This window comes from Electrophorus electricus, chromosome 16, assembly GCF_013358815.1.
Source record: "Electrophorus electricus isolate fEleEle1 chromosome 16, fEleEle1.pri, whole genome shotgun sequence".
Lineage (NCBI taxonomy): Eukaryota > Metazoa > Chordata > Actinopteri > Gymnotiformes > Gymnotidae > Electrophorus > Electrophorus electricus.
This window is the reverse complement of record NC_049550.1, coordinates 12,812,893-12,824,336: the sequence shown is the minus strand read 5'-3', so window position 1 is coordinate 12,824,336 and position 11,444 is coordinate 12,812,893. Positions and strand designations below refer to the sequence as shown.

The following is an 11,444-nucleotide window of genomic DNA, read 5'->3' as shown; positions in this document are numbered from 1 at the left end:
AATATGTTTCACTTCAAAGTCTTTCGCGAGTGACTCGCCACTTTACAGCACACCCGTGTCTTCCTCTTTCCTTTCTTTTCACGACTTGTCATGGGAGCTGTGAGTCCTTGTCCAAATAGCTCGGACAAAACTGTTGGTTTTCGTGGGAGGTTTCTCAAGCGAGAAGAGCAAGAAGGAAGGTTTTGTTTTACAAGCGTTAAGTCGAGGCGGCGTGTACTGGCGGGAATGTGCTGGTCCTGCTTTAGCTTTGTGTAATAAATGCAGTTTTCGTAAATATTATGAATTCGTGAAGTCCACGCGGATGATCTCTACGTCTTTCGAACTTCATTAACATCAATCAATACATTTAATTTTTAATTTAGATGTGGCGGTGACAATATATATATATATATATATATATATATATATATATATATATATATATATATATATATATATATATATAATATACATATATATATACATATATATATATATATATATACATATATATATACATATATATATATACATATATGCAGATGTGCAGTGCAGATGTTGAATTGTCCGTGTTCTAACAGCCTCATTGATATTAAACATGAAATAGCATATGAAGTAAGACGGCTTAGTAGACCACGTAAAAGTCTATTGTTAACTGTAGTACTTTACACAGATAATCACGAAAAAAATGCAATTCACGCCAGGTTGTATAAATAGGCCCGAGACAGGTATACAATTTAATATCCACACTCTATCAGAAATTATAAATCGCTTGTTCTCTACACAATGTAGGCCTGTGTCCTGTACTTAACGGGACCTATTACGCACCTATAATCGTTTCGGATAAAAGCATTTACGTTAGTTGTGCATTTTCACGGAGGACATCCAGCCTCGCTGCATGCGCTGGTCTAAGCTGCAAACGCAGCTTTCAAGGTCACCGTCACCGGCGCGAGCGGCGGGCTACCCCTTCGGCTGCGGGGTGTCACGCGCGCCGCGAACCCCGCCCTATTGCAGAAGAAGAAACGTGCTAAAAACACTGGAGTGTTTTAAAAACTGCAGAATTAAAAATCACAGACGAACGTGGCACGGTGCAGCGTGTGACCCTCTGTTGTTATACAACCTCATTTGCATGACAAACTGAGCGGTGTAGCGCGATAACATCTGTAGGTTTTGGTATTCTACACTTTAGGTTGGATTTTTTAAGACTCAGGGTTGCCCCTTTTTTAAAATGACACATTTTTTTCTACTCCACGTGTGTTTTTATCCACGTACACAGGCGGAATAACAGGTAAACAGGTCGCGCACACTCAGATGCGCGCATACCCCCCGCCCCACACACATTATAGTAATGCTTTAAATTACGTTTATATTCATCATCAGTACATGCCCATCTCTACTCAGAGCAATTCAGTATTCGCTGAAATTCTGCTATAATACCACTATAGCCTATATGTTGAGCAAAAGCTGAGCAACGATTATTCACAGCGAACTAGTCTCTGATTGGACGACAGTACGGGCGCGGTGTCAGCCAATGGCGGTGGTTGAATAGAATGGCTCCAGTTGTAAAATGGGCGTGGGGAACCGGGGACACCACGGAGATAAACCAAGTGAACTCCGAAAAGTAGCAGACGTCTACGGACAACTAAAAGTGTAAGTGTGTCAAGACCTACTCGGCTTTTGCTTGTTGCAGATCTGCGCCAAGGCCTGCGTATACCTGGAAAAACGCATGCAAAGATATTTCCAGACATTTCAAATTCACGCGAAGATGTTGCGATTTTGAAAAAAAACTTTAGTCACTTAAAACGTGGCATGATAGTTTTCTGTTTATCTGCGGGGCTATGCTGGGAACGAGACATTTCTTTTAATCGTTCTTTATTATTTTTACACGCCATCATTTAGTCGGCAGATCAAATAGAGCGATGTTGTTGGACGCCAGCCATCAGCTTTCGGGTTTAGGATTTGCTCGGCATCACTCCGCGAGCGAGTCGCAGGACAGGGACGCGAGCTTCATGGAGTCCGCTCACGTGAGCGCCTTTAAGATGAACCATACCGAGCTCTCGCCTGGCCACAGCGCAGCCTTCGCCTCGCAAGCACCCAGCTACACCGCCGCGACACTCGGCGCGCACGCAGTGGCGCACGCCGCATCTTATGCCAGCTCCACTTTCAACTCGACGCGGGACTTTCTTCTGCGCAGCCGTGGATTCGGAGAGGGGACTTCGAGTGGCGGGCAACACCCGCTCTTCAGTTCCGCCACCGGAGCACTCCATCACTCACACCCGGAGGGGCAAGGGCACCTACTTTTCCCCGGCTTCCATGATCAACATGCCTCGCATCACGGCTCTCCAAACGCGCTTAACGGGCGTCTCGGACTACCTAGTGAGGTCTTCGGACGGGCGGATCAGTACCACCAGGTGTCCAATCCGCGGGGCGACCCGTACAGCCAGTATGGCCTAAATATGAGCGTGAATATAGCGGCGCATCACTCGGGAGCGTTCTTCCGCTACATGCGGCAGCAGTGCATAAAACAGGAGCTCATCTGTAAGTGGATCGAGCCGGAGCAACACGGCGAGCACAAGAAGTGCTGCGGCAAAACGTTCAGTACCATGCACGAGCTGGTGACCCACGTCTCCGTGGAGCACGTGGGAGGCCCGGAGCAATGTAATCACGTCTGCTTTTGGGAAGACTGTCCACGGGAAAGCAAGCCCTTCAAGGCGAAATACAAACTGGTCAATCACATACGCGTGCACACGGGAGAGAAGCCCTTCGCTTGCCCATTCCCTGGATGTGGAAAGGTTTTCGCGCGCTCCGAGAACTTGAAAATTCACAAGAGGACACATACTGGTAATTTCACGCAGAATGCATTGTTACATACATGTTTTGAATGTCTCGGATGTTTTATTGCCCTCATACCGTGCCAACAATATATAATGCATTATACTTATTTTTATGTGGGTCAGTACGGATTGCTGTTTGCAACTGTCACTCCTCTCAGATATGCGCAAAATGCATTTCTAGTTAGAATACTTCACGAACTTCTAACCGCTACACTTTGGCTCATCAGCAAGTGCTAGTGCTAATATTCCGTTTCCGTATACTTTTCTGCTGAAGCCAGGCTGCTACAGTGGGGCTATAGATGGAAGCGCTGTTAAGACTACGTGTGAATTGCGCTTTTATTGAGGATGGAATGACGCGTAAATGTGGCGTACTGGTGTGCGGCGAAGACCTGGCGTTTTCTGGTGTATAACTAATACCACCAACTGTAAGCTTTTCTGGCTCTTTTGACGTCAAGCAGCCAAAAACCCGGGAGGGTCTGCAAAGCATAAGAGAAGCAAATACATGCCATTTAAAAAATAATTAGCCCACACTTTCCCATTTAAACAAAAAATATTGCAGATAATATTGTTTGATGTACTGTCGTTTACTTTCTTTTCAGGAGAGAAACCGTTCCTGTGTGAATTCGACGGCTGCGACAGACGCTTCGCCAACAGCAGTGACCGGAAGAAACACATGCACGTTCACACATCCGACAAGCCGTACCTGTGCAAAATGTGCGATAAGTCGTACACTCATCCCAGCTCCCTAAGAAAGCACATGAAGGTACTAATAGTTTGTAGTGCGTCTGCGCGTCATGCGCGTAACCAAATGTCCAAGTGCTCCGGATATTAATATAACTCTGGACACCGGTGAATACCGGTGCTTTCTTCCCCAGGTCCACGACGAGCAAAGCCCAGTAAACGAGTCCTCACCCGCGGGAAGCTCCGGTTACGAGTCGTCCAACTTGGTGTCACCGTGCTCCGAGTCCCAAAGCACCCTGTCGCCTGACTCCGTGGTTCTAAACAACAGCGGACATAATAGCTTAACGTCCAATTTTAGCGAGTGGTACGTTTAATACCGACAAAAATCTAGCAGCTCATGTGGTGTGGTGGGTAGTACGGAGAAATGTATATAGGCTACAAAATAAATGAAGGTTTATGTTTTTTGTTTTGTTTTTTTCAAAACCAGTATTGCACTGTTAACACCGAAGAAGGAGGCTATTATCTGCTGTGTATAATGGGCAGTGGATGTTGTTTTTCTCGTATGAAGAATGTTAGCTTTTCTGTGTTGTCTGAAGGATGTATAAAGTGTGTCTGTGCTTATGTCTTAATGCAATTCCACGAATTATCGTGCTGAAATGGTTTCCTGGAAAAGCCGAATCTTATGACTATTAACGTAACCTGAAAGTGCCAAAATGAACGTGACGTGAAAAAAAAAATAATTTTGTGAATGTATTTTTTACGTTGTAATGATATTTTCTTGTAACCAATAAGTTTAGATAAATGACAAACCATTTTAAAATACATGTAGTATTCTTTAGAAGTCAGCAAATGATGTATTGATTACGATGCAAAATATTTATGAACCCTTTTCTGGACTAAATCGTGTACAGTGATGTCACCCTCAGGCCAGTGTGTTTTGTTAAAAACGTTTCTCGGTTTTAAAATATAAAACTGCGATAACCTATGTAAAAATAAATCTTATTAAAAATAAAGTAAATTTTAGTAAATAATATTAATCGTTTGTGTATTTTATAGTCGAGAACAGAGAATAAACAAACTAGCATCCTAATGGACGTTGCATTGATGTATTTTGAAGCATGCTTCATTTATTTTGTGAAATATATTTTTGTTTTGAGTAAATTTAACGTATTTCCTTTAGAGCTAATTGTTTAACATAATTAACCAAGATTATTCCTAATGGTTAAGTCCTTTAAATTTTGATCATTCAAGAATTTGGCGAGGAAAATACATTGTCTTGTAAATGCAGACCTATACGTGCGAAACAAGTCCTATTATAAAGCAAATAACAGCTATATGATTAACTATTTGAATAAGCTCACCCTGACTGAGGTGGAATGGTTTAGGCCTAGCGTATTCGTTATCTAGTTTAAATGCACAAACATAGATAGACGTTTATATCACGATGGAGAAACAGTAGCCTATAGGCTATTTCGTTTTCACTCTAGTCATCTAGTTTCATCACTTTCATCTACTTTTGTGACACGGTTATCTAGCTTTCATCTAGTTTTTCAGAACTGATCCGAAAGAATGAGCAGTTAAGTCCAAGTATATACGTCACATCATTTTCTAACACGATTTCATTTTCACTATATTTAGACTATATGGTTACAGCAATTCGTGTTAATGTTTTTGCATGACCTTAATGGCAGTCTTGCATGACTATGAATACTTTTCCAAGAATTCCTATTTTCTTTTTTTTCCTTTCTTTTTTTCTCGCCTAACCGCTTTACGCACGGTAGAGAAGCTTCTAACCTGAACGGGAACGTCCGTGGGGAGGCAGGTTTCGGCACCAGGAATGTCAGGAATCTCACTGGCTGAAAGGGACAACGCCCCCAATTGTCCTACGTAACTACGTCATTTCAATGCGCAGCAGTCAGCAGCACCGGCTATCATGGCGGCTTACACAATCACTCCAACCTTTCAAAGAGTTTTGCATGCAGTAAAGGTGAGAGTTTCGTCCTTAGGCTTTTAGATCTAGATAAAGTAATGATTTGATAATTGTGAGGGCTGGTTAGAGGCCCGTGCCATAACGTTATAAGGTACAAATCCTTGTTTTACGGACGCAAGCTTTCCGCTAACCAGCTAGCCAGATAGCTAACTCGCTAGCTAACCCAGCAGTCTTGTGTCTCTACAAGTCAGTGTGGACGAGGTCTTCAGATGCGATGACATACTTCATACTTGCACTATCTTTTCCGAAGCACTACTTAATTTGCACGGTTTGTAGATGCCGTGCGACAAATAATTGCTGAATGCAGCGGCTGTCCACGCAGCCCCAATGTCACTGCGCTCTTAACAGGGCTACCCTGATGCTCCGGGTGGCTTTTAAACTTTTAATCGAATCGATTTCAAAGGTCGAATCCAAGCACCAGCTTGGTTAAAATGTGAGAAAATTGTTGTTAATTAAACGAAGCTATGGGATCAATAACAATGTCATAAAGCGGGCACACCATTCCGTTAATGCTTTAGTCATATATATTTAAATTTGTTGTAACAATCACTTTTTTATTAGCTAGTATCTTATTTAATACTTAATATCTTATTCTTATTGTTAATATACTGTTGGCTTTTGTAAATAAATAATTTACTGTATTGTGATGCTAATTATCAACTACTCCACAACATCAGTAACCTTGAATTGTTGTTATGCGATGCGAAACAATGGTCTGAGATTAATAACGGGACTATGTCTATGGTGTAGCGTGCTACTCTGCATCCCAGGTGCTGGCTCCTAAACTTCCGTGCTCAGTACGTCACCACTCATGACTGGAATGAGAAGGTAAGCCTCAGGCAATCAGGATTCACACTGGCCCCATGGCCGCATTTCTGGGAATGTCAGACTCTGGGCCTGGGATCAGTCTGTGTCCTGTCATGTCCAAGTAAATATCATTATGTAAGATGAAAGATGACTGCTCTTAGATCAGTGTTCGGTGTCTGGGGCTTTTTGTTAATAAAAAAATGTTTTGTGTTTGGTGTTTATGAGCACAGCATTTTTCTTTTTGTGTGGTCGCTCTCACTAAGTGTCTTTCTTTCTTTCTCACACGCATGACACACTTTCTTTTTGAACCAAATGTCTTCAGCTGCTCGGCCTCTAATACAAACAACATGCCAGCATCCTAGTTGCTTTGATCTGCCTCCTTCAAACAAACAGCCAGTGCCCAGAGGCTCTGAGGTTGTGTGTGTGTGTGTGTGTGTGTGTGTGTGTGTGTGTGTGTCTCACTGGGTTTCGGAATGGGGGTGGTTTAGAGTAACACTCACTGTGAGTGAATGGAGCAAAATGTGTTTTGGGGTAAACATTTGTGTGTTGTGATCTGAAGGGCAGTCCCGTCTGGCCCATGCTCTCCACTCTGACGCTTCCTGCAAGTGCTTTTTGCACGTTTTGTGTTAATGGTGTAAGGCAGAGACCCGCTGTGACTGCGTGGCAGGCCAGCACACACCGGGCCTCGCACACGCAACCTGGTTCTGGTGCTACTGAGCCTGTGACTCCAGCTATGGTCTGTAGACTGGCGCAGATGTCGGTGGAGATGGGCAACCTGACAGGAGGGTTCTGATCTACAGGGGTAGACCTTTTAGAGAAGGTCTTTGGTTGTAATTAGCAAGGCAGACATTTTAAATAGACAAAAAAACATTGCTGGCAGATGTATTCTGCAGAGAAGCGAAAGTGTGAGACATACATACTCAGACATGCACCGACCGGGCAAATGACATGTTGTCAAAACAGATGTCTTAAATACTCTCTGTTTTGTGTCTCTTCCTTCAGACCTTTGATAAGATCCTCATTGCAAACAGAGGAGAGATTGCCTGCAGGGTAAGTGGTGTGTGTGTGTGTGTGTGTGTGTGTGTGTGTGTGTGTGTGTGTGTGTGTTTCATTAGGAGTAAATGTCCTACCATGGAAGTTCCTCAAACACTTCTAGATGTGGGTCTATATGAATATCAGATAAAGAATTCAGACCTTTTTTTCCTGGTCAAAGTACCTTAATAAAAAATGCCTGAGTGAATGTTAATTAGGGAATTGAGCTCCTGAGACTCTCCAGCCTGGACACTTACTGAATCAGTCAGTGTGTGTTGTGCAGGTATCCAAATACAAGTTCCTTTTCACTACCCACATACTGCACATTCATCCAGATTCTGTGAAGTACACTTTTACATGGAAACCAATCCCTCTCCTGCACAAGTCTCACGAGTGTTTCACAAATAAACAAATACGATTTTCAGAATATATAACCTGACAGAAAAAAACAAGTTGATGTTCTTTAATTCCATTTTTGCACCGTGGTGCCCTGGTGGAGTGGACCAAGCTGAGGTGTTGACTGCACAGGCGTGCAGGCTCCTGCCTACGTGGGTGCGTTGGCATTTTCTCAACTCTGTGTTGGGCTCTTTGCGCCTCCTTAGGTGATTAAAACCTGTAAGAAGATGGACATCCGGACGGTGGCCGTGCACAGTGATGTGGACTCAAGTTCGGTGAGTGTGTCCCGCCAAACAGCTTGAGTAGAAAGACCCTGTGCTCCCCTCAGCTCTGTGACTGATGGCTGTCAATCATCCCACTGTTCCATATGTATAGAGGAGGTGATGAGAGTGTCTTTCACACTAGGTCCAGGCTGCCTCCCTGCTGCTTGGGTCTAAACTGGGGGAGGGCACATGGTTTGGGAGGGGGGGATGGGGAGAAGTCATGCATGTGATTGGATGTCTCTAAGGAGATCCCAAATAAAGATCCCTGTCAAACAGAACAGTAGGGGAGCTTCTTATATGCGTATGAGAGGAGTTTTGCTGGTCTGTATTTGCTGGGCTGGTCTTTTTGAGGAGGTTGCCTTTTTGGGGTGGGGGTGGGGTGTTATATGCAGAGTTTACCAGCAGACTTGCTGAATATTGGAAACATTCCTCGACACCAAGTGGAAGAGTTCTGTTTTGTGTTATTTCCTTGCAGCAGATCTGATTAGTCTAATGTAAAAGTAGATAATTACCCGGAGGGGGGGTGGGGGGGGTTCTCATTGAAGTTACAAAAGCTCTGGGCCCAGTCCGTGTAAACGGTGATTTGTCTCTGCGCTTGTCTAAGACACGAGCTGCGTTTGACCGGACGTTTGGAGGTTCATCTCTTGCTTTGCTCTTGGGGGTGTTACTTCCCCCTCTTCACAGGACACTTTCTTAGCTCCGCTGCACCCCCCACCCTGTGGTCCACCCCAAACACACCTGTTTGTCATCAGGCCTGACGTGAGATGAATGGGTTGGGAGTTTAGAAGAGGTGCTGGAGAACAGTGAATCTCAGGAGGTGCCAGGGAACATTTTCAGCGTTTATTCCCACACTGGTGGGAAAGCGACGGAGCGCGTCACGTTGCGTTCCCCGTTAGTCGAGCGAGGCTGTGGGCTACTTCCACAGGGAGACACCGGCTTCCCCTGGCCTGGAGGACCTGGTGCCTGTGGGATCTCAGAGGTGCTGTGGCTTACCAGGTGGCAGAGGAAAGTAGTTCCAGGTGGAAGGGGTTGGAGCCCCGGCGGGCAGGGCGGGGCCAGGCCGAGTGTGGGCGGGGCCCAAGTAAACGTCCTGGAGGTCCGTGGTGAAAGAGGTCTCAGAAACACAGCCATCGTTCACGTCTCGGTTGTGTTCAGAACGCCGACACACCTCTGGGTCCTCCAGGTCTGTGTTCTAAACCACAACTGAAGGGCGACTGTGTGCGTTTCCTTACCTTTAAAAATCGAAATCGTAATAATAGACTTGTTAAGTTGTCGAGCTTGACGCTTTATCAGTGAAACCGAAGCGCCGTGTAGAGCACGGGACAGACATAGAACCGGCTATGCTATTCTTATACGCAGCGGAGAGGAAGGTGGTGCGTGAGGGAGTGGTGTGTGTGAACGCGGCATCACGTCGCGTGTGTGTCTCCGTCTTCGTGAGTGTGTGTTAAGTGAAGCAGGCGTGGAAGGAGGCAGCTGGTTAATGTTGTGATCGCCAACACCCCCACCCCCGATGCAGTTGTCAGCTTAATGTTTGTCCTGGGTGATGTCTGTCACTTAGCCAGATACATTTCTAGTTGGGTGTGTGTGTGTTTGGGGGTTAAATCATGCCCGTCTTTATATCGTGTGGTACCGTATTGTTAGTGGACTGGTGTAATCTTACGGCAATAAAAATAATCAGTCACTGAACATATCCAAAGTTTGTCACTTGAGCATATCCGGAGTGGGGATTGTTTCACACGTGTGCGTGTGTGTGCGTGTGTGTGTTCCCTCAGGTTCATGTGAAGATGGCAGATGAGGCTGTGTGCGTAGGCCCCGCCCCCACCAGTAAGAGTTACCTCAACATGGACGCCATCATGGACGCCATCCGACAGACAGGAGCTCAGGCTGTAAGAGTGGGTGTGGGTGTGTGTGGGTGTGTGCTGTGTGGGGTGATGGTACGTGGTGGTGTTGAGGTGTGGAATACAGCCTTATGTTGCGTTTCCCAGCTTCCCTCTCTGTTTCTCCAGGTGCATCCTGGGTATGGGTTCCTCTCTGAGAATAAGGAGTTTGCCAGGAGGCTGGTGAGTATCTCTGGTTGAGAGAGTGAGTGAGTGAGTGAGAGAGAGATGAATATTCAAATGACTTTTACAGTTGGGGTCAAAATGAACCCCCCCCCTTTGCATGCTGATCTCCTCCCCCCCCCCCCACACACACACAGTGTGTTTTTATAATTAACAGCTCGAGCCCCCCCTGTAGTAATTTAATTAAAGGTGTGATGTATAAGGTGAGATTATTTGCAGGTCAAATAAAGACATGGAGGCCAAACGGTCACACTAACACCTCCTCCTCTCCACACTAACTCCTCAGTTCATCTCCTCCTCTCCACACTAACTCCTACACACTCACTCCTCAGTTCACCTCCTCCTCTCCACACTAACTCCTACACACTAAATCCTCGGTTCACCTCCTCCTCTACACACTGACTCTACACATTAACTTCTCAGTTCACCTCCTTCTCTCCACACTAACTCCTCAGTTCACCTCCTCCTCTCCACACTAACTCCTCGGTTCACCTCCTCCTCTCCACACTAACTCCTCGGTTCACCTCCTCCTCTCCACACTGACTCTATACACTAACTCCTCAGTTCACCTCCTCCACTCCACACTCACTCCTCAGTTCAACTCCTCCTCTCCACACTAACTCCTACACACTAACTCTTTAGTTCACCTCCTCCTCTCCACACTGACTCTACACACTAACTCCTCAGTTCACCTCCTCCTCTCCACACTCACTCCTCAGTTCACCTCCTCCTCTCCACACTGACTCTACACACTAACTCCTCAGTTCACCTCCTCCACTCCACACTAACTCCTCGGTTCACTTCCTCCTCTCCACACTGACTCTCCATACTAACTCCTCGGTTCACCTCCTCCTCTCCACACTAACTCCTACACACTAACTCCTCGGTTCACCTCCTCCTCTCTACAGTACCTTTTCCACTGTCTCTTCTGTTTATTGTAGATAGGCCTCACATATGTTTATGATAAATGTCTTAAAAGTCCTTGCTATGGTATTTATAAAAAAAAAACAAACAAAAAAAAAAAAAAAAAAAAAAAAACCTAATTCCTAAGCGCTGTCAAATTAATTCTGGTAAGGTTTTCATTTCAAGTGTTGTTTTGTACTGCGAAACAGTCCAGAGACTGTGGTCTGCGTCATGGGGTTTTTTGGGCCGTGCTGTTGGCCCAGGCGTTTTGATTGGAATCTGACCAAGGAGACAGTCAGGCAAGCGGAACCGTAGGTGGGGTAGGCTATATTGCCATGGCAACTGCACCAAGCCCATGCCAGCCTGACGTCTCCATCCTCCCTCACTGGACACGAGTCCGTAGCAACAGGACTCCTGACACTTTATGGACAAATGCAAACATGGTCACAGTGTGATCCGATCCCTGTCAATACTGACAACCCGGCTCTCCCTCTCTAAC

The 11,444-nt window shown here is 45.4% G+C and overlaps 2 protein-coding genes across 2 annotated transcripts in view; both read left to right on the top strand.

Annotated features, from left to right (window-relative positions):
• Positions 1–1,617: 1,617 nt before the first annotated feature.
• zic2b (zic family member 2 (odd-paired homolog, Drosophila) b) lies at positions 1,618–4,468 on the top strand. Its single transcript, XM_027022317.2, has 3 exons — positions 1,618–2,820; positions 3,413–3,576; positions 3,689–4,468. Exons 1-3 carry the CDS (start codon positions 1,899–1,901, stop codon positions 3,866–3,868), a joined length of 1,266 nt encoding a protein of 421 aa, XP_026878118.2. The 5' UTR covers positions 1,618–1,898; the 3' UTR covers positions 3,869–4,468.
• Positions 4,469–5,407: 939 nt separating this feature from the next.
• pcca (propionyl-CoA carboxylase subunit alpha) overlaps positions 5,408–11,444 on the top strand; it is a 27,978-nt gene continuing 21,941 nt past the window's right edge. The window contains exons 1-6 of the mRNA XM_035534778.1: positions 5,408–5,481; positions 6,235–6,312; positions 7,294–7,341; positions 7,926–7,994; positions 9,755–9,868; positions 9,989–10,042. Coding sequence (XP_035390671.1) covers positions 5,428–5,481; positions 6,235–6,312; positions 7,294–7,341; positions 7,926–7,994; positions 9,755–9,868; positions 9,989–10,042 — 417 coding nt within the window. The 5' untranslated portion in view covers positions 5,408–5,427. The remainder of the gene's footprint in view (positions 5,482–6,234; positions 6,313–7,293; positions 7,342–7,925; positions 7,995–9,754; positions 9,869–9,988; positions 10,043–11,444) is intronic.

What these genes read in the sequence shown, in the direction of transcription:
- zic2b (XM_027022317.2), top strand. Translation starts at nt 1,899, where the DNA reads ATGTTGTTGGACGCCAGCCATCAGCTTTCGGGTTTAGGATTTGCTCGG. An exon ending in TCACAAGAGGACACATACTG is followed by an intron (nt 2,821 to 3,412) that starts GTAATTTCACGC and finishes CTTTCTTTTCAG; the next exon opens with GAGAGAAACCGTTCCTGTGT. An exon ending in CCCTAAGAAAGCACATGAAG is followed by an intron (nt 3,577 to 3,688) that starts GTACTAATAGTT and finishes TTTCTTCCCCAG; the next exon opens with GTCCACGACGAGCAAAGCCC.